General features: G+C 37.1%; 1 protein-coding gene across 1 annotated transcript in view; it reads left to right on the top strand.

Moving 5' to 3' along the window:
- LOC140151036 (cobalamin trafficking protein CblD-like) overlaps positions 1–24,369 on the top strand; it is a 69,112-nt gene that overhangs the window by 15,524 nt on the left and 29,219 nt on the right. Inside the window, 3 exon segments of the mRNA XM_072173228.1 lie at positions 194–304; positions 307–332; positions 567–653. Coding sequence (XP_072029329.1) covers positions 194–304; positions 307–332; positions 567–653 — 224 coding nt within the window.

The raw sequence follows: 24,369 nt of genomic DNA, 5'->3' as shown, positions 1-24,369 counted from the left end.
TGCTAGCCTTCTTTTGTTAAAATCCTGTGTGATTATAACACTGCAATTAGCCACTTACACAATGTAAATTAGGAGCGCGCTTTCCTGACCAAGCTTTCTGTGTGAAAACGTGGTAGGGTATTTCAATATGAGCCCTTAATTAGAAAGAATTCAGTATGTTTACTAAATATATTTGCTTCATTTCTTGTTGCAGGTTTTTTAGATTTATTTCCTGGTGTACCAGCTCAATCACTAGAAAAAATGACTGTGGTTACACTATGTCAAAGAACACAAAATAACATGACATCATGGAATGCAGAAGTAGAAAAGAAAGGGAAGAATTACTAGGAATTGTGAGTATTTTCCCTTTTTTTGTAAATTACAGAAACATGACAATATTAAATCAGTGTTACGGAATAAGAATATGGCAGTGCCCTGACAAGACTGCTATATAACTTGAAAGTTCATTACATTGTATAATAGAGTTTAGGATGCATATCATGTCAAATGTAAGACAAAATACAATTTTTAGGACAATTATTTTAAAGCCATTATTAATACAACATTTTTGTCCTTTTGTGTAATAGTTTATGATCAGTGCAGAGGAGATATGTAGGCTATTACAAGGTGCTGGATACTGGGCAGACTTTATAGATCCATCCTCAGGGCAAGCTGTAAGTAGATATATATTTTTTTGAAATGTTCGGATTTTTGAAACTTTCCGATAGTATGGGAAGATAAGGTTCCAACCCAAAAGATAATGAAGATCTAAAACTTAGTTAGTTTCTCAACATCCCCCTTCCTGCATGCCAGAATGAAATCCTGAAATGTTGAAAATGACCTTCCTCAGACCCAACATTTTTTGACAAAGGCTTCTTTAACTCCCTCCCCAAACAAAACGTGTACAGGACATCATCAATATTTTTGGATGTTTCCTTAAGTTTTAAATTTTTCCCTACAATTTCTTAAATTCCTCTATTAAAAAACATAAATTTTCCTCCAAATGCTGAAATTTTCCAGCACATAATTTCCTGGTTTTACTTCTTTTTCCTTTTCCAACTCTCGGAATGACACAATATTATAACAAAGGTCATGACAATGCAGTTTTCCCATCATTTTGATTGGAAATGAGGTCCATATCTGGTGTGAAATGGACTTAGGGGAATGGTCACTTTGGATAACCATTGTCCAAGTAATTTGAGGGAGAAGCTTGTCATCATGGAACTAAACAGAACTGGTTATTTGAGCATGTCATTAAAATTTGTTAGAGAAGCAATTAATCACACCTGTTGTCAAATTCAATTGTTGTGTAAAGAAGGAAGTACACCAGATGCTGGCAGATAGCTCTATTGGAATAATTGAAAATGGCTAGACAATAGGACAATTAAGTCTGAAATTAATGTTTTGGTACTATTTAATGTGGTATTATGAAATAGCTATAGCATACTCGGCAGTGGGGTTTGACTCCCACCCTTTTTATTTTACCCCCACCCTTTTTATTGAGGCACCCTTTATACTGAAAATTCCTGACCCCCACGCTTTTTACTGAGGCACCCTTTATACTGAAAATTCTTTACCCCAACCACTTTTTGCTTTTTCCGCTATTTGTAAACTGACAAAGTCGCATTTAATTTGGTTCAAGTATCAAGTACGCGAATTCTGCACCTATTTCACATGTGCGAGTCCGATGTTTTTCTCTCCAATAAGTTAATTGATACATTACGTGAACAATGCAAATTATATGTGAAAAATTACTACTGCACTGTAAAATAAGCATTTTAATGAATAACTGTACTTTTATGGTGTTCAAATGTTGTTCTTGTCATGAAACTTGACGTACGCTGTGTTCAGCGACTATATCCTACTTCTTCCGTGCTGCTTCGGTCAATCAATTATGCATGTTAATGACGCCACTCATATACGATCAATGTAAAGAAAAATAACACGTCATGGAAAATCGGACATTTGCATATGACGTAGGTGTTTTGCAGCGCTTCCGGGGAGGATTATTGTGTACATTGCACTGGATTCACGTAAACAAGCGCGAGCCTGCATCAAATGGAATTTTATCTTGCGACATAGTGTGCAAGTTTTGGTGATTTTTCTTGGAACTATGATTATTTTATCATTCAATAAAAATATACTGTAAGTTGGAAGAAGCCCCACGCTTTTTATTTTAATCCCACGCTTTATATCAGTCCACGCTTTTTACCCAAAAAGTTTAAACCCCACGCTTTCACCAATTTTCAGAATTTCGAACCGGCACGCATTATAAAGCGTGGACTGCCGAGTGTGTATAGGTGTAGGTGTAGTCATTAAAGGATAACTCCGGCAATCACAACATTATGCCTTATATGATAGAAAATTAATTATCAAGTACGAATCACATGGTTTTATTTGAAACAAACTCATATTGACCATAAAAACGAATTAATACAGCCGTCTCTCAACACGCGATATTCAAAATTCCCGGGTGCCGAAATTGTCCAGTGCAATGACGTCCCCGTTATACAATGAAGGCTGACAACAATTGAGCACAAGTAACCATGACGTCATTGCACTGGACAATTTTGGCGCGGGAGTTTTGAATATATCGCGTGTTGAAAGCTGGCTGTTTTTATTTGTTTTTATGGTCAATATGAATTTGTTTTAAATAAAGCCATGTGATTCGTGCTTGATAATTATTTTTCTAACATATAAGGCATAATGTTGTGATTGCCGGACACATCCTTTAACAATTCCAACAAGCAGGTTGAACTCATGTGTATGTCTGCAGTCATAGATTGAATACAATACCGGTCTTTTCAAAGATACTAATCTTTGTGCGAGTGATCAGCATGATATGGTTCAATGCAGAGGTACCGCATGAACATACCAGTGCAGCGTGGTATATTCAAAAATTGTTTTCACCTATTGCTATGGTTGTAAATTAATGAAGAGGGCGAGTTAGTGCAGCGGTAGTTCCCTCGCTTTGCACCGGGTTTAAGCCCAGTCGCGGCCCAAGGACTCATGTGCACTTGGTTTATTCCGATTCCATGCTCACTCTTGCACAGGGGCTATTTTAACGTGCCTCACTGTCACGTACGTGACAAGATAAAATATTCGTGCTGTGACAATTAACCATTCGTGTAGATATGCTTTAATAGTAGACAATGGTAGAGCCTTTCTTACGGTCACATTTAGGTAAAAATATCAATTTTTAATTTTTGAAACGCACTCTACTTCATCAACACTTTTATCTCATTGCACGAACGTGACGGTGAGGCACGTTAAAATAGCCCCTGCTCTTGCAGGTTTTCTCCGGGATCTTCGGTTTCCTCCTGCTTTCAAAAAATCCATTTTTAGTTGTTTGGTTAACAAAAACTTCCTTCACCCAATGGAATTTGGCGAGCTGCACAGATAAATGGTGGATGTTACAATCTAAGTGCGGATAGGTTTGCGCTATTCCGGCTGCACAATGCCTAATTGATGCGATCTGATTGTGATGATTCACCATGGCAGTGAAATTATAGCACTTTGAACACTCTGTGATCTGTGGTAAGGCGCTATATAAATATCAAAATTTATTATTTATTTAACCTTTGTTTGTTTATTTCTTCTTTATACTGGGTCCATATTCAGGGGAAAATTTAAGTATTCCCCTGTTCTTCCATATGGCCCAGTGTATAGCTGTCAACTTTGGCATAAAATCTGAACATAACATAACATAAGCTACGAGTTGTGGTTCTTACTTTTTTAAGGTAAAATGTTCATTACCTTGACCTGAAAAGACAGGTGAATAATAAGAAAGAGCATGCCACACAGACCCTAGAATAATTTCTAGGGTCTAAGAGCAGACAAACAAATCTGCAATTATGTCAAATCCTGTCAGTGATGGCATGAGACAGTATTGTGATTGTGAGTGTGCCCTCTGAAGACATCCAAAAAAGCTATATCAACATTGTAATGAAAGTGAAGAGAGCCCTCTAGAGCTGCTTATCATTGGCATGTATTCTCAGCATTTTAGGTCATTTTATTGGCTCTGAGCGAAGCTAAAAGGGCCTAACTGATCGCAAGAATTAGATAGCCAATTCGGGCGTTGGTTTTTATGCTAAGGATGTTTGTCTGTTTGATATTTGGTCTTGAAATTTGTTTCTAAATTTTGCTTATTTATTATTTAATCGATTGCACTCCAGGTAGATTTCAAATACTGTCCATAAAATGTGATTTTTTGGTAAAAAAGCCACGATGAACGAGTTGTTTTGTGGTACCCCGTGTGTGCTAGAGATTATTTTGGTCTGTATAATTTAAGTTGCGTAAAAGTGACGGAAACCAACGGAGGGTAATTTCTTAAGATTCAGTTCAGATTCGGAAGTTATTTACTATTTCATAACTTTTTAAAACTATTTCTTTACAATTTAAATAAAGAAATAGTTGAGGAATGTCAAAAATGGTCAAGAACATGTCTGAATCTTGAATAAATCTGAACTAATGAATCGGTAAATGAATTTCCTAGTGGACTATTTTTCCTTGCGCAAGTGCACATATTTTTGTGACCTCAATTTGTGTGCAAAACACGGACCGAAAGTCATGAAAAATGTTCGTATTTCATCACACTCATTGTAGTTTTGTTAGAATATAGTTTTAAAAAGTCAATTTAATCATTGTGGACATGATTCTGAGGGAAAATTATAATATATTTTCAATGAGATTTTACTTTACCCCACTTCGCAATATTGAACAATTTCCGTATTTTTCCATAGCAAAAACAGTCTAAATAAATGATGTTCCACTTTGCACAACAATTTTATAATTCAGAATATTAAAGATTGATATGTTTTCTCTTGAAAAACAACATGTTTTAGGCCAGGACTTCTTAAGAAATTCAAGACCAAGGTTTATTTGATCGATGTTACGTAGATGGTCCCCGATCTCGCCATGATTTTGGACTGCAGCAGCTTGCTTGTTTACAATCAGGAGGTCATGACCTATGGCGTATTGATTGATTCTGATCTGTTCTGATTGGATGGTCTCAAGGTCGTCACAGTTATGAATGAATAATTCACATGGTCATTAGGGGGGGGGGTGGCAGTAATAGAAAAGGTCAAAATAATGTTGGATAATGAACATAATAATGTACATAATAATAATAATAATTGAAATCAAATGTGACTGAAATTAGTGGTTTCAGAAATCATTGATTGCAAGTTGCAAAGTTTCATCTTTTACTATAGGCTCAAAAATAGGCTGGATACAGTCGACATTGAGTCAAATTTTTGGAAGGTCATTTCGGGGTCAGCTGCGGTCAAATTAGTAAAACTGTCATATGGGCATGAAACTTGGTAGGTTCAGTCGGCGCAAAATATGGTAATTAAGTACCTAATTTGCATAATTTATGCGTAATAAGCAAAATACCTTGTGAACAGATTATCTGGAGATCCGTATGGGGTACAGTGACGTAACTTGGTGGGGAGTAGCGTGGCCAGATGTTCTCGACCTGATTAGATTATCAGCGCAAAATATGCTAATTAAGTTCCTAATTTGCATAATTTATGCGTATTTGATGCGAAAAAAGAAAAAAACCCTTGTGAACAGCTTATCTGGAGATCCGTATGGGGTACAGTGACGTAACTTGGTGGGGAGTAGCGTGGCTAGATGTTCTCGACCTGATTAGATTATCAGCGCAAAATATGCTAATTAAGTTCCTAATTTGCATAATTTATGCGTATTTGATGCGTATCAAGCAAAAAAAACCTTGTGAACAGCTTATCTGGAGATCCTTATGGGCTACAGTGACGTAACTTGGTGGGGAGTAGCGTGGCCAGATGTTCTCGACGTGATTAGATTTTCAGCGCAAAATATGCTAATTAAGTACCTAATTTGCATAATTTTAAATGCGTATTTGATGCATATCAAGCAGAAAACCCTTGTGAACACCTTATCTGGAGATCCGTATGGGGTACAGTGACGTAACTTGGTGAGGAGAAGGGCCAGAGGTTCTTGACCTGATTAGATTTTGAGCGTAAAATATGGTAATTAAGTACCTAATTTGCATAATATATGCGTAATAAGCAAAATACCTTGTGAACAGATTATCTGGAGATCCGTATGGGATACAGTGATGTAACTTGGTGGGGAGTTACGTGGCCAGAGGTTCTCGACCTGATTAGATTTTCAGCGCAACATTCTTTATCCAATTTCGTGAGGTCAAAGGTCACATCAAAGGTCAACTGAGGTCACCAAATCTTTTAATAATTAATTTTTAACTGTGCATCACATATCCAAATAACAGCTTGATCGGTAATGAAAATAAGGAAATATGATGACTTTATGATAGTCGCTTTCCATGTAAAGTATAGCAAAGTAGCACTTTCAATGAGTGATAACTCGTAAAGGAAGCATCTTTTTTTTTTGATTTATTTGATGAAATAGTTCTTTGGTATTGCCAAATTTGATTGCAAATTTGTAAGGTGGGCCCCTGAACCCGGCTATTTAAAGCCAAATTTTGGAAGGTCATTTTGGGGTCACCAGGGTCATCTGAGGTCAAATTAGTAAAACTGTCGTATGGGCATGAAACTTGGTGGGTACAGTCAACATTTCAAGCCACATTTTTGGAAGGTCATTTTTGAGGCCACCAGGGGTCATCTGAGGTCAAATTAGTAAAAACTGTCATTTGGGCATGAAACTTAGCACGGGGGTACAGTCAACATTTAGAGCCAAATTTTTAGAAGGTCATTTCAGGGCCACCAGGGGTCATCTGAGGTCATATTAGTAAAAACTGTTGCATGGGCATGAAACTTGGTGGGTACAGTTACCATCAGCCAGATAATCGTGCCCAGCCGATAACCGCCAAATTCATTTACCTCTCTACCAAAAGTTATCGCATAAAAGCAGGCGGTCACAAAAGCAACGAGACTCGTGGTTCGAGAACCGCCTTGTTACCCTCTGAAATGGCCTTTCCTGTGGTGCTAAATGTGCAAAACCATCTGGACATAAAAGGTCAAAGGTCAACTGAGATCACCAAATCTTTTAATAATTAATTTTCAACTGTGCATCACATATCCAAATAACAGCTTGATCGGTCATGTAATTAAGGAAATATGACGACTTTAAGATAGTCGCTTTCCATGTAAAGTATAGCAAAGTAGCACTTTCAATGAGTGATAACTCGTAAAGGAAGCATCTTTTTGTTTTGATTTATTACTTTGATGAAATAGTTCTTTGGTATTGCCAAATTTGATTGCAAATTTGTAAGGTGGGCCCCTGAACCTCGGCTATTTAAAGCCAAATTTTTCGAAGGTCATTTTGGGGTCACCAGGGGTCATCTGAGGTCAAATTAGTAAAAACTGTCGTATGGGCATGAAACTTGGTGGGTACAGTCAACATTTCAAGCCAAATTTTTGAAAGGTCATTTCGGGGTCATCTGAGGTCAAATTAGTAAAAACTGTCGGATGGGCATGAAACTTGGTGGGTACAGTCAACATTTAAAGCCAAATTTTTGGAAGGTCATTTTGGGGTCACCAGGGGTCATCTGAGGTCAAATTAGTAAAACTGTCGTATGGGCATGAAACTTGGTGGGTACAGTCAACATTTCAAGCCACATTTTTGGAAGGTCATTTTTGAGGCCACCAGGGTCATCTGAGGTCAAATTAGTAAAACTGTCATTTGGGCATGAAACTTAGCACGGGGGTACAGTCAACATTTAGAGCCAAATTTTTAGAAGGTCATTTCAGGGCCACCAGGGGTCATCTGAGGTCATATTAGTAAAAACTGTTGCATGGGCATGAAACTTGGTGGGTACAGTTACCATCAGCCAGATAATCGTGCCCAGCCGATAACCGCCAAATTCATTTACCTCTCTACCAAAAGTTATCGCTTAAAAAAAGCAGGCGGTCACAAAAGCAAACGAGACTCGTGGTTCGAGAACCGCCTCGTGACCCTCTGAAATGGCCTTCCCTGTCGTGCTAAATGTGCAAAAACCATCTGGACATAAAAGGTCAAAGGTCAACTGAGATCACCAAATCTTTTAATAATTAATTTTCAACTGTGCATCACATATCCAAATAACAGCTTGATCGGTCATGTAATTAAGGAAATATGACGACTTTAAGATAGTCGCTTTCCATGTAAAGTATAGCAAAGTAGCACTTTCAATGAGTGATAACTCGTAAAGGAAGCATCTTTTTGTTTTGATTTATTACTTTGATGAAATAGTTCTTTGGTATTGCCAAATTTGATTGCAAATTTGTAAGGTGGGCCCCTGAACCTCGGCTATTTAAAGCCAAATTTTTCAAGGTCATTTTGGGGTCACCAGGGTCATCTGAGGTCAAATTAGTAAAAACTGTCGTATGGGCATGAAACTTGGTGGGTACAGTCAACATTTCAAGCCAAATTTTTGAAAGGTCATTTCGGGGTCATCTGAGGTCAAATTAGTAAAAACTGTCGGATGGGCATGAAACTTGGTGGGTACAGTCAACATTTAAAGCCAAATTTTTGGAAGGTCATTTTGAGGTTATCAGGGGTCATCTGAGGTCAAATTAGTAAAAACTGTCGGATGGGCATGAAACTTGGTGGGTATAGTCAACATTTAAAGCCAAATTTTGGAAGGTCATTTCGGGTCACCAGGGGTCATCTGAGGTCAAATTAGTAAAACTGCCGATATGCGTGAAACTTGGTGGGTACAGTCAACATTTAAAACCAAATATTTGGAAGGTCATTTCGAGTCACCAGGGTCATCTGAGGTCAAATTAGTAAAACTGTCGTATGGGCATGAAACTTGGTGGGTACAGTCAACATTTCAAGCCACATTTTTGGAAGGTCATTTTGAGGCCACCAGGGGTCATCTGAGGTCAAATTAGTAAAACTGTCATATGGGCATGAAACTTAGCACGGGGGTACAGTCAACATTTAGAGCCAATATTTTTGAGGGTCATTTCAGGGCCACCAGGGGTCATCTGAGGTCATATTAGTAAAAACTGTTGCATGGGCATGAAACTTGGTGGGTACAGTTACCATCAGCCAGATATTCGTGCCCAGCCGATAACCGCCAAATTCATTTACCTCTCTACCAAAAGTTATCATAAAAGCAGGCGGTCACAAAAGCAAACGAGACTCGTGGTTCGAGAACCGCCTTGGTGCCCTCTGAAATGGCCATTCCTGTGGTGCTAAATGTGCAAAAACCATCTGGACCCCACCGGGGACCCTTAAGGGGACCCCCGGCCGTGCTGGGCAAGAGTTCCGCTTCGCTATGCTTAGCAAGTTCAGGATTTTTTGGGTCAGCTTGTGACATCTCTGACTGTTGTATTTAGTCTGAAACTTGGTGGGTAGTCACCAATTAGAGCCAAATCCTTACTCAGACTAACACTATTCTTGACATATAGGCCTATTTTGATACATTTTCATTAGTTTAGACCCATTTGGACCCTTTTCCATCCAATTCCACCCGTTTCGATTCATGTGGCTAAATAGTAATTCCCAAAATTGATTGATGTATCATTGTATGCTCTGCACATGAGATAGCTACCAACCGACCAGATGTACCCATTGAATGTAATATATGTCACATATACTCAAATGATTTCACCTGTTGCACATTCGACTTTCACTGTCACCATAAAGCACAGAGCCACAGCGCCATTGGTGCTCTTGTTGTAGAGTGTGCTCCCCCATGATAATAGTGTAGATGAAGAGGGCTGTCAGCACATATGTGATTCTGGAGAGATGTTGTAGACATTCTTGAAATATGAGACCTCCACCGACAGAGTTCTTATGGGATAAAACTGAGGCACTATGTATTAATGTTTTATGTCGGTAGCTAGGCATGCATCTTTGAAATGTTAAACTCTAGCAACACAATTTAGAAGAGTTCATACGTTTTGTAAGGTGTATTTTTGTAGAGCGTTTGTTGTTTTTGGTGATAATAGCAGTATAGGAAAGGAGCAAAAAGGAAAAGAGAAGAAAACAGTGTAGGACAAAGAAAAGCTAAAAAATAATTGCTTTTAGTTTTTAATTATTATAAATACATTGATAATGAAATGCATTAAACAAATCCATGTGTACACGCAGTGCTATTGAGTGTTTACAGATCCAGGACCATTATAACCTTCCTGTCTTGACCATTTGAATTTTGTTTTGTATTCGTATGTGTTTGTACCTTTTGAATTTAATTATTAACTTTCTTTGTTAATATTAAGGCCTTCACGGTATAATCATGAGGGACCCTATACAATGTATTTTCAAAAACTCCAGAATTTCAGACTAAAATGTGATAACCATAAACAATGCGTGTGGGGGTAGGGTGTGACTGTGTATGTGTGTAGGGGAGGGGTCTTCAAGAAAGATTTTACAGGGATAGGCCATATGGACTCTGGAATTTGACTTTCTCTATACCTATTTAGAAGTAAATTTTACGACCCATTACTACTGTTCACGAAAGCACCCAATTTTGATCAAATTGGGGTGCTGTTATGGTAAAACTAGCCAAAAAGTTGTGTGCCCACTTCATGCAGTTTGGGCCCTGTTGTCTCAGCTGATACCACCTCAAAATGGCGAAATGGACATGGCATCGCTATACACCAATTCCAGAAAATGCACCACAAATTGTTGACACATACCGGTATACCATCAAATGGGGAGAACCCATCCCTGGGCAGTATGGCACTTGCAATTGATATATGTTTTCATACAATAATGACATCCTCTGTGGTATGAGATGATGCATACATTGCAGAGGCTAGTAAACAATACCCGCATTCTCTAAATATACTTGTTGAACATCAGGTTTTGAAATGTCAAGTCAAACATATGGTAGATCCAGTCGGGCAAACACACACTAAATGTCAATTCATCACAATGGAAACCAAATTAAAGTAGTTTTAGTTAAACATGTACATGTAGCTAATTGTTTGGCTAGGTATTTGAAAAACAACAAATAGTCCCCTTTATTCCATTGTCCTCATTAGGTTTTAATTTAATTTAGACTACCCTACTTAATTCCTTTAAAAAAACCAAATATTACCCAGTACACAGAGAAGTTGGACACTTTTTGCACCAATTTATTATGTAGGCCTATACTGATATAATATTGGATGGTGTGAACCCAGTGCACAAATTTATTGGTTGAGCTATTTATAAGTTTTAAAATTTTGGACGAGACGTAGTCGAGTCCAATATTTTCAGAATCTTACATTTTTGTAATTTTGTTACAAAAGATGTCTGCTACTAATGATAATGAAGTTTGGGCTCAAAAGGAGTTACAGCCATAGACTTATGCAAATTTGATTAAAAAAAACACACAAGTGTTTGGCCTATGGACAGACATCAGATAGAGGCCGTCAGCCTTTCGCCATCTTGTGGGTACAAATGATCTGTGTGTTCATGCGTCGGACACTACGCGCAGGGCGCAGCTTGCGACGCAGCTGTTATCGCGCCTCAACGCGGTGATTTTGCTGCTCACGCATGGAGATCGAACGACCATACCCACAAGATGGCGGCATATGACGTCACGCTGACGGCCTCTATTGTGCTGGGAGATGCTAATTATTTGTATTTTTGATGACAATAGGTGAAAAATGTGAAAAATAATCAAAATAGGACAAACTCTTACAGTATAAGATATGGACAGCCCCTCCCCCCCCCCCACCTGGAACTGGCTCCTGTTCCCCTTTTTATACCAGAGCTTGTCCTACTCCTACCTTTCAAAGATTTGTTCCTGAAAATGAATCAAAAATGCAATTTGCCTCCCATCTAGCTCCATCCGTTTTAATGCTGTGTCCCTTCGAAAATAAAAGGACAAACCGTGCACTGTATGTGGACCATTTATGAACACCGTTAAACTCATCTTTAAATGAAATCCTTAATACTGCCTTGAGGCAGTGTAACAGAATTATATGTAGCCAGAATAATAACTTTTTCATTGAGAATGCTCAGATTATTGTGAGTATGCTTTTGCAGGGTAAATGTGTGAAGGCAAATTTATTTGATATCCACTATTTTTAGAATCTTGTCGTGATAAAATATGTGACATTTGGTACATTTCTGCACGTTATAATAGTGCTGCATGTTTTGGCATTGAAATTAACTAGTATAGCTTGTAGCAGTTTGTTACAGATTTTATTCATAAAAAAAGAAAAAGCTAGACTGAGTCAAATCGGTAAATGCTTGATAGACACTTCTTGTCAACAGAAACTGATGTTAGTTTGTATGTATTCATGAAACAGAATCTGTTTTATGTTTGCCTTTTCTTAACCCAACTCCCTCTCTGCTTTTTGTATTAAACAAAAAGCGCAGTGATTTATAGTGCGCTACGCACAGGCACAACGCCTAGACGTTGATCCACAAGCCTCAGCACACTTTACAGGTTGTCGCTGACCACTACAGCCCCACATCATTCCATAAACCATTTAACAACAAATCAGGGACTTTTGCTGCTACAAGAGCGCACACCCTAGACATACCACAAAATAACCATCGCAACCAGGATCAGCTCCCCGAGTTTCGTACGGGTTACAACGAGACAATTAGCAGTAAGTTCCTTGTCCAGGGGAATTTCAAGGTAACTCAATTTTTCCACGAGAGCATACTAGGCACCACCAGGGTTCGAACCCGCAACCTCTCGCACCATAGTCGAACGCCTTTAACGATTGAGCTAACTTGACTGCTATAAGTGGAAGGAAGGATGAAAGAAGATACAGAGAAAAGATGTTTTCACTGCCCACGGAATATGACCAACCCATCTTTGGTACCAACCGATTTTTAGCTCCACAGTCTAGCTTTTTCTTAGGGGCTAGCAAGCCATGCGTGTGACCGTCGCATGGTCAATAGTTTCGTGTGTATGTAGTTTGTCAGGATTACGCATTTGGATAGTGTGGGAGTCACTTTGTGCTGTATGGTTTTGTATGGTAGTAGACTTACGGTTAGCAGTCAGAATGAATAGGTAAATTTTCACGGGAAAATTTTCTGGACACGTGACACCCATGGGTGCAGACATATTAGCATTATGGAATGTGACCCCGAGCACAGCGGTTGGTCTACCAATGTATTTGAATAGGAAGAATTCCAACTTTGCTGCAAAATAAGTAACTTGTCGCAAGTTGATAATATTATGGTAAGAGTTTCCGTAGATAAATATTTTTTTCCGCAGGTAGATATTTTTGAAATTACGTTTTGATGATATTGTGAAGAAATTAAGATTGTATGATATTCAATAAATTTGCAATACACAAATTTTTATCGAAATTGCAGCCAAAAATACTATTCCATTTCAAAATTACTTGAATGACTTGAATAGCGAGGTCACCGCCAGGGGTCAGAGATCAGGCTCGAGGTCACACTCACATTGATACGCATTGGTCATGTGTCCAGAAAATTTTCCCGTGAAAATATACCCATTAATGTTGACTGGTTAGTATACACACTGGCTTTGAGATTCAGTAGTCCCAACAGAAAGAAATCTAAACTTACTCAATAAATATACATTACCAGTATGTGTGAGCCAGTGGTGTGTGAAACCACGGCTTGTCAGTTTTGACATTTCAACCACTAAAAATAAATTGAAACTAATACCTTTCTATACATCTCAAAATGACTAGAAGTAATGTTGTGAGGATGTTTTGTGTTTGGACTTTTAGCAAAAGGTCAGAGAGGAAGAGAGAGCAGGCAAAAAAAATTTAGAGAAAAAGTTGTGTTATTGTAGTTATTTTAATGTTTTCCATCCATGAAAGTAACTATTAGTATCATTTAGTGGTTAAAAATCACTGACAGAAGGGTAGTATTTTGGATCATATTTTTCAAACTGTGTTTACAGTAACCCACCCAATTGAGTACTGTGGACACACCCCCACACACACATTTGAGTTTTATTCCCCTTATTCAGGACTCAAGTTCTTTACTATCCAAGTGCAGACCCACCCCTACACCGCAAATGTGGTCAATGACAACAATGCATTCTTTTGGTGTTTTGGGATGGAAATACATCATCCAGAAACTGGGGACATTGGCGGTTCATGATATGTGTGTCTGCAGTTACAGATTTGTCATGTGCTGTCCTCATTTGCCAGTGATTATAAACACATAAACACACACACAATCTTGTTCTCACAAGGCTATGCTTCTGTGTCTTTTTTGTTGTACAAATCATGCTTGTGAGCCATTTTTTCTTGTGTTTCTAGGCAGCAGGGTTTTTTTTGGGGGGGGTATGAAGGGGTATAGAGGTCATTTTTAAAGGTATTGAAAAAGGCACAAAAACAAACAAATAAACTTATATAATAAGTATATTAATTAACCCTAACAAGCTTGAGTACTACAAAACACTACAAACAACTTCACGGCGCTTGCGTGCATCCCACAGGATGTGATGACTTCCATCACCCTAAGTAATACGAATTAGCTGGCCCAGGCTGCGTAAGACCCGTGGCAAGGTGTCGGCGGCATACTGCTTGCCATGCAAGGGGTCTCTGGCTCGAATCCCACTCAGAGCCAACAACTTCTTTGTTCATTTTCTCTCTTTATTTCTCCCTTCTCTCCCTTCCAGTCGCCAAAAAGCCCTTCACGATTTAGGGTTAAAAAAACGCTAAGATGTAAATTTGGCAGTGACAGGGAATAAAGCATGCCCAATGTTACCTTACTTTTATTCATGAAAAGAGATAAACTGATTTTCTTTTCCCTCACTGAGACATTGAGATTGGATTCAGCACTCGCTTCCCTGCAGGCAAAAGCAATTTGCTTCAGCTGTGTGTAGTATGAAATTTAAGTTTTTGTCTAGATTGTATCAAAATATAGTGAGGTGTGAGATATATCTGAGACTAATATATGATCAGGTGTGTAATGCTGTTTTTTCCCCCAAATATATTTCTGCATCTATAAATGGCCAGGCCAAGTACAATTTCACCTTTCCTTGTTGCTCAAGTAGACTTAAACATCCATCTTTATATATTTTTTAGAATGTTTGCAATATAATGTGTAGAACCAGTTTTGTTTGTGCATTTGTGTATGCTTGTCTGTATATGTTTATGATTTACATTGGGTGTTGGTAAGGAGTATCCACATGCTTATAAATAATTCTTGTGTTTGTATCAGCAGTGTCTGTATGTCTTCCATGTGGAACACTGTGTGATGGGGGTTTATATGGGTGTGTAGGGTGCATGTGTAGCATCATACATTCGTTTCTGATAGTGATACTAATAGTCAAACAGTATATCTCAAAATTCGTTAAAAAATATGCATCTCTGGTAGCATGATCGGTAATACTGTGTCCATCATCAGCTCATGCTATTTGGATTCTGATTGGATTTGCTTCATGACATTATACATAGCTGTTGAGAGATCTTCAGGTTGTATGTTAAACTTAGTAGAGTAATGACGGGCATGTAGATCATTTTTGTATCTGATTGATTGATACGATAGTGTGGATGCTGTTCAGATTTTGTGGCAAATCACCACCCTTAAACTAGAGTACATTTGGTTATTTCTTATATATGAATGTAAATGCAGATGTATATAATAATGAAAACTTAGGGACCATTCACAAACACTTGTAAGGGGGGCCTGATGCAAAAAAAATTCATCGCGAAGATTTTTCGGCCCCCCCCCTCCTTTACAGACCTCAAAAATTTCAGGCTCCCCCTTTTGACATGAAAATTATGGGTCAACCCATAGAAAAGCATGTAAACTTAATTTTTCCAGGAAAATTTGTGGTCATTTTTTTCAGGCCCCTCCTTTTTGCATCAGGCCCCCCCTTACAAGTGTTTGTGAACGGTCCCTTAAGAAGTGCCAGTATCTACCGTTAAAAAGATGCTCGTGGCACTATGATACAAAAATTACAAAGAGATGTAATATATATTTGTAGCAAAAACACAATCATGAGCCAAATGTGTTGTGTTTGTAGGACAACAGCAATTTAACTTAATATAAGACCCTGTATAAGACATTAATTTCCCCCATAGCACTCCAAGTTAAATGCCCAAAATAGCCAGTGGGATATCTTCAAGCCCTTTCTGACAGTTTATTAATACTAATATTATTTAAGCATTTTGGGTTTTAAAGAATAACAACATGAAAATTTGACAGAAATCATACATTATTAGGCTTTTAGTTTAATATTTTAGGCAGTTTATTCCAAAGATATGGAATCTGCAGTCAGCGTGAAGATTTAAAGGTTCACCACAAGATTTCTTTCCTTTTTGCTTGCAACACCACAGAATTTCAGGATCAATCATAGCACTGGCTTCTGTGCTGTACTCTGATACCTGTATGATGATTTTCCAACGCTGCGCTCGCTGTTCGAGAGGCATCACGGTTTGAGAACGGGGCTAGTTCTAGATCAATTATCCAATGTACCTATTGAACTAAAATCGAGAATGTGATCTTTTCTATAAATTTGTTTAATTGATCTTTCCCTACATAATCATGTTTGAGTCCAAATCAAGTTAAAGCAAATTGCTTTTAATACTAATAGACACCTGTTACTTGACAAGAAATGGTCAATTTTCACAGTGACAGGTGGAATTAAATTTCACCATTTTTGGCCCATTCAACCATTGGTTTATATGGTCCATGCATGCAGTGATCACAAAATGTGATGGAAATCTCTTAAATTGCCACAAGCTACCGAAGTACAAATTTGGTAACTCTGGTTTTATTATGGGTGTTTCCATAACCTGACCACCTTTTCTGACTACCTTTTCTGACTACCTTTTCTGACCACCTTTTTTGACAATCTTATTTGACATTATTTTGATGTTTGCTATATTGTTATTATCTTTACACTTTGCACAATAATGTTGTACCATTCTGGATGTTAAGTGACATAAAATTGAAATTATTAAGTGAAATTTGTTTTGTTTTTCCATACTTCCATGGTTTTTCACAGGGCAATTAACTTCTCAGTTTAGAGAGGAGACAGCTATCATTTCAGGTGCTGGGTCAATAATCGATAGAGTAAACACTATTACCACGTCACAAGGTCACATTCAGGCCTATGGTCAAACATGCCCTGATAATATTAAGGGTGCAGCATGAATGTGAATATGGGTTTAAGGGTATACGAGGTATTGTTGGTCGAAGCAGATTTTCATTTATCTGAATCAATATATTATTGAAAAATAACACATTGGTGTTTTGCAGAAGTTCATTATACAAATCATATACTTTGGAAAACTTGCTTAATTTATTGTTAATGAGTTATGTACGTTTTACAAAAGTGTTGTTGTTTCAGCCCTCTCTACAACATAACTCAAGAACCACAGGACCTACAAAAGTATATCTGTGATATTTGAATTATTCTACACGCTTGCTATGAATAAGCCCAATCGCCATAACTTTCAGGTTTTTGGGACACTTTGACCTCTGACATATCTGGAAAATTGCTGTAATCATTAATTTATTATTGTAATATGTTATCATTATAAATAATAAAATAATTAATTTATACAATAATCAAATTTTTGGGTTTGTTTTTATTCTAGTAACACGTTTTAAGTTATATTTTGTACGCTCAAAACCCCAATTTTTCTGAATTTTCCCGATAGGTCAAAGGACAAAGTGTCCCAAAACTGCAAATGCATTGCAAACTTCCAATGCCGATTGGGCTTATTGAGCAATGCAATTTTTGCTAAAACTCACTACCATTTGCAAGGTGCTGTGAACTACTTTGTTTTCTGCTGCTTCGACCAACAATACATCGTATACCCTTAATTGTCCATCAGACAGACAAAGTCAGAACAGGGAAGTGCTGAGGGTAAACACTAGGGAGCACTCGTTCGAATGAAGTCAGGAATATTGGATGTGTGTGCAAAATGTTATTTTATTTGTTTTAAATAATTTCATTTACCATGAAAGTGTTGTAGTTTTTAAGTTTCAAGTTTTTATTTGAAAATTGTTTTTACATCAGTGTCACTCGATCCGATGGTGCATCCAAGACATTAAATATACAAACAAAACTGTATTAAACAAAACAAAATACTCGACAAGCAAAAGGTACAAATAAATAATCTAAAGTGAGAAAGAAATAACAACCATGTACCCTTAAAAATGTTGTTTATCTATTAACAAGTCCCAGAGAAAACCTTGCTAATTATCACCCAGCATGACCGTCTATGATTATGGCGTAAAACACTAGGATCCAAAACATTCTCATCTATTAGTGCACAGTTCTTTAACTCCAATACATTTGTACATTCATTGAATGACCTTTGGAAAATTGGGGTACAAAAACCTCATACTCTGCAACTTGAGGTCAAATTTTGCACTATGATTGTTTGGTTAATGTTATTGGACTATGGCATTGGGATAAGGCCATTGTGGTGAGAATCAAATATCACAGGGCTCACTGTAAAAGCTGGTCAGAAAAGGTAGTCAGAAAAGGTAGTCAGAAAAGGTGGTCAGGTTATGGAAACACCCTTTTATTATCAAGATTGTGGACACCTAGAGGGTAGTAGTAGTTAAAAGAAAGTGTCAAAGTTCTAAAATGTGTTACATCTTCACAAGGTGTGAATTAATGACCAAGCCATATGTCAATCTCAGCTGCACCACAACACCTTGAAAAACCCTGTAAAGGAGAAGAACCTAGGGGGATGGAAAACAGCATCACATGCAGTTGGCCGGGGCAGTTGGGGTCACTTGATAAATGCATTTTGTTCCATCCTGTGTATTTCATATATATTTTCCTCTAAACCCCCACGCCATTTACATTATAGTGAATGAACTTGCATGAAACATCAGATGAATGTTCTTTTAAGTTCCAAAGTATGACTTTAACCAAAGTTAGTTGGGTGGCTACTCAGTGTAAGTTAATTTGTCCAAGTGTGACACCCGGCTGTCAGAAGTGTTGAGAATAGCACTTATATAAATGACTAATCTGTGCCATATCTCTTGGTAACAAAGCCATGGATGTGTCAACCTTGTGACAATTTTAAAGCAATATTGTAACATTTGCTGAGGAGGAGACCCCATTTTGTTTCAAAAATTCTGAGTTTTACATGATTATGATACTTTGATGAAATAACGTACCATGCAAAAATCAAGGTTTTAGGTGCTGTATTTGTATGACAAAATATGAGATTTTAAAATAAAATGATGAAACACAATGTTTGATTCATACAATCGAAAATATTAATCGTTGCTATGATTAATAATTTAACTATGCTTATATTTCTGTTTCTCTATGTTATATGTCTCCAATTCAAATATATGTGATGTGCATAATACATCCGACAATAACAATATACCTTGACGGACTGATACATGTATTGACGAGATAGGTGTGGACTGAAATAGCAATTGTTTTTGTTTTGCCACATTTGTTCAACTTGGAATTTAAAAAGGGGACATATTTGAAAGTGGGAAAAAATAAAAATCAATTTTTATGGAAATGTTATATTGCTTTTAAGTTGAGTGTTACAAAAAATACACATTTTCTTTCTGGAAAGAGAAAAACAAACAACCAAACAAACAAATGAAAGTACTATTAAACAAAAGAAAGAAGGAGCAAACGCAGAAACAAAAATGGTCATGAGCATTACTTCAAACAGGAAAAAAAGTAAAGTGCAGAGTTAAAAGGGGTCTTTGGGTGTCAAGATGCTTGAAATCAAGATGCTTGAATATGGGTGGGGTTTTATGCTATGGATGTTGAATACATTAAAGGGGTCTCCGGGTGAAAAAAATCCAGTTTAGGCAGAAAATTACCAAACAAGTTTGTTCCTGTAGGATTTATCCTAAAAATTGGGCTATTCCAGGTCCACCCCACATGGGGGATTGGGGGGTGTAGATTTTAAATAGAGTCACCCAATTTAGGTATACCCATTTGAAATTCACACCCCATGTGTGGGGGTTTACCATGGGGCTGTATGGATTTTAACTGGGATACGCTGCAAATTGCACATCCGTTTTTGTTTTGTTTTTTTGGCACATAATTGTTCCAAAAAATATGAAATGCGCATGGCCTGCAGGAAACAAACTTATCCTTCCCCTTATTTAACTCAAAATTTTAACCATTAAGGTTGCAAAGTTCTTCCGGCTAGCAATAGATGTTGGAAGAAGTTCGAATTAAACTTTCCCTCTTGTTTTAATCTGGGTTTTACCATGTTATCATGAGATTTGAAAAATAGGCCTAGGGACATTATATAGAGTATATTTGAGATTCCTTCAACAAGGTGTGCTCCTAGAGCACAGCAACATTACTGAAGTTTGGTCGGCTCATAATAGGCAAAAATTATTTGGTTTTTGTTACTCGCATATCAATTAAGTTTCAACATATGCTCGCATAAATTCACATAAGCGTGCACCAGTCATGCATTACGCAACGTACAACTGGCTGAAGTGCTGCACCCAGCTGCGTGCACGCCATTCAATATCAATACACGATGTTATTTTGTCGCCTATTATAAGCCGAACAAACTTTACCTTATGGGGCAACTATTATAGAAAGGGGTCTTTGTGGAAAGCAAGTAATTTCAGCATTTGGGTGATAGGATAATCGAAACAGGTCTCAGCAATGGCATATAATGCATCATATTATTGAGTGAGTGTCTCCCCTTGCACCCACCACAGTGTTTTTAAAATTAGTAAAAAATCCATTAAAATACAGCTGATAAAAGCAGCACATCTTCATTTCATCATACACGCATTATCTGTATGAATTACATGTGTATTTGTCATTTCAATTTATGACCCCATTCAAGAGTGTGATCAAATACAATTATGAATAGTTGCGGAATGGACTTTGAACAGAGTAACACAGTCCAAACTGGTTAATACGAGACACAGGCATGCAAATAATTCACTGTACATTATTAATTTAAGGAATGGTAAATAGTCAGAAACGTTAACGGTAAATAGTCAAATAGTTGTCCTCTCTGTGTATTACATTCTATTCATTAAGAGTCAGGAAATCATGTGTGGAGTAGGGGATTATTTTTAAAATTACATGTAGTTGCTGATGCATTTTTCTTTTAAGAAGAATACATCATTTTAAAAATTGATGGGAAAATTTTCAATCTGTTTATTTTTTTTTTCTTTTAAAATTGTCCCTAAATTATACTCATACCAAAATGCATCTTGTGCAAAAGTACTAACTAAAGGCTGAAATGTGCTCATTGTCAGTGTCCGAAATAAGGAAAATATGGAGGTTATCCCGAGGATAACTAAAGCATAAATTCTGCTTGTCCTCAATACATTTTGGTTGTCCCCAAAATGTGTCATACTTTTGGAGGTAAAATATGGTGGTTATCCAGGGGATAAGTACATAGCTCAATATGGTTGTCCCCAGTGATATTTTGGACAAGAGGATAAGTGCTTATTTTAAACACTGCTCATTTATCCACAAGATCCACTAAATATTTCAGGTAAACAAACACAACACTGGTAAAATCCGAAGATGTCAATGATAGAAAAGGGAACATCATATAAGTACTTACAACAAACACAAGTTATGGATGATATGATAATGTCCCAATGTCGGTGAAATACTGTGGAAATTTTGAAATATGTTACTGGAAATATCATCAATTTATAAGATCAATCAATATATTAAAAGGGCATTTCGTGATCCACAGCCTCATCCCCCACTTTTTCAAAAAAGTTGAGATTTTTATACCACTGGAAACCTCTGGCTACATAATGTTTATGTACTAAAAATTTCTTGCAGATTAATCGTTTAGCAAAAATATCGCCAAATGTGAAATTTCGTTCTGGTATACCAGAACGAAATTACAACAGTGGCCTATGGAGCAGCGTAATACACATAATCATGCATAACTCGCAAATGCAAAATCAGAATCAACTGTAATTTTGGGAATAAGCCTTTTTTGTGGATATCTACTAAAAAATGTCATAAAAAGAGGATGCTAGGATCATGAAATCCTCCTTTAATGTTTTGCTTTTCCTCTCAATATGTTAAATTTATTCCTGTTTTCTGGATGTTCAAAGAAAGGAAATGTCAGCTACCCTTGTAATATGCGAAGCACTTTCTTAGTCCTATTAAGTAGCTGGATGGATGCTTTAAATGTCGCACTGCATATTATTGCATTAAGCTGCTACCTATAATATTGGTTAGCAAAGAACTTAGCTTAGATCTGAAGAACAGGTTATAGGTGAGTTAATAATCAGGCGAGTCAGAAAAATGGCGAGTTAAAATTTTACATTACCCCACAAAGTTAGGCTGTTGTCAATTATTACCCCCGTGGTATATTTTGTCCCTTAGGCGAATTACGGAAAGGTGGCCAGTACCAGTAAGTCTCAATGGTGCATTACAGAAACACTAGTAACTAAGTTCTACCAGCAAATTCTAAATGCTATGAAGTAATACCGGCGAGTTACAGAAATGCTATGAAGTCCCACTGTCAAATTGCAGATACATTTGTATGCTTAAGTATTTTTTTTTTAATTCTTCCGTGGTTCGGGTACACCTTGGTGATTATTGATAGCGTAGAAGAGCGTGAGGTTGACGTACCGATAACCAATGAGTCAAATGTCTTGTTGTCATGACACTGCATTCACACTCATGTACATGTACATTTGATGCACAGCATACACCACAGAAAAAAAAATTAACTATCAAGTTACAGTGTGTTATTATCCATTATTGAAGTGAGTTTCATTTACTTTTTAAGGGAATATTGTCATTTTTACTGGAAATGGAAGTCAATAAAGGCAATGAAACATTTAACTTGCCACATGGAATTACTTTAAATGTCTAACTCGCCGCATGGGTTGCTGTAAATGAATGTACTTACTGCATGGACTTAATTTCACATTTATTGAAACACTGTAGGGGGTAACTCAACATTTCAACTCGCCTTTTACGAACTCACATTTTTTAAACTCGCCTGTCCTCCCAGGTCTGATATCAGTCCCAGGAATCTGTAGATGATATCCTAAACACCTTGGTTGGGTTTAGCAATAATGAATTGAGTGAAGAGAGTGAGTATGGCATCTTTTATTGATACAGCTTTCATCTGTTGCATCAAGTTAAACCCATTTTTGAGAGTGATGAGAATGTTTTGAAATAGTTTCTCCCTATTTATGTATTATTCTGCACAAGCAAGTCTTGATATCAAAACATTTTGAGAGCAGGATGTGATAAAATAATACTTGATTTACAAAATGTTATTTTGGTTATGTATGGGGGGGGTGAGGTGGTATGTGTAATAACAGGCCTGCAAAAGTGTACCTACATTAGGATACACACAGTGAGACTGTGGACACACCTGCAACTGCGGACATCCACGGTTGCTGGCTATAACCAGGACAATGCGAGTAAATGTAAAAATGCATTTAAAAGTGCTCCACCTTTGGGGGTTCAGGATGGGTCATGGTTGGATAGGAAATTGTTGGGTGTATCTACGGTGTGTCGATTGAAATCGGGTGTGTTCTCGGTTAAATAGGATTAAATCATACGCAGAATGAGGTCCTCGTTTGCAGGTATTTACAAAGAGGGGTGTGTGTGTCGGTGCATAATGCAAAAGAGGATGCACAGTTTTTGCACACCTGAAATAGCCGGAGTAACTGAGGACAAACTGCAACCGAGGATGTCCACGGGCCCCTCTACTTACCAGCGTATTGCAATCGATATAAAAAGAATATTAAAGCCTTAATGTACGATTTCCGTCAAATTTTGATTTTGTTATTCTTTATTCAAAATGTTGAAATAATATTTGTAACAACTGACGAGAAGGGTTGCTGTCCATTTTAGGTTGAAATAACAAGGTAAAGTGAAAGAAACCCCACTGGTTATTTTGGCCATTTAACACGCAGTTCTATGGGAGGACATATTATCATAATTTTTAAATTATGATAATATGTCGAACTTTTCTCTGTTGGGACATGTGTAAACATTACAAATATGCAAAAAAATCAGGTTTGAAAAAATTTAACCAATTTCATATTATAAGATTGTACATGTACATTATGGCTTTAAGACCATCCATTTTGTTTGCCTGATCCTTCCATAAAACCCTGATAATACAAATTTAACACAGTCAACAAAATGCTACAATAAATTCTGTTTTTTGTATGATTAGTGATCAAATGTAAATTCATTCATTATTCATAGCAATTTTTCATCCTTGCTTTGAAAGTTAATATATTTATATCTAATGGAGTATGAGAGATGTTTGTGAGTACAATCACTGAAGCGATATCACTACTTTAGCAAGAAAAATAAACCTTGTCATCTTTGTAACTAGAATAGAATTAAACATATGCGGCACTGTTTTTTCTTTGTCTGGGTTTTCTTCAAACATGGTAGTCTATAGCTATTATTTGCATTTGCACAAAATATTTGTTTTGGGTTAAGAACCACTGACCATCCAGTGTTATGTAGCATTTAGTACTGTGTTTGCATTAAAATGAGTTTCAAACTGAATCCAAAAAATATAAGAAATTTCACAACATTTGAAATTATTAGAAATTTCATGA

This window comes from Amphiura filiformis, chromosome 4 (assembly GCF_039555335.1).
Source record: "Amphiura filiformis chromosome 4, Afil_fr2py, whole genome shotgun sequence".
NCBI lineage: Eukaryota > Metazoa > Echinodermata > Ophiuroidea > Amphilepidida > Amphiuridae > Amphiura > Amphiura filiformis.
The sequence above is the reverse complement of the archived record's forward strand: the minus strand, read 5'-3'. Positions and strand labels throughout refer to the sequence as shown.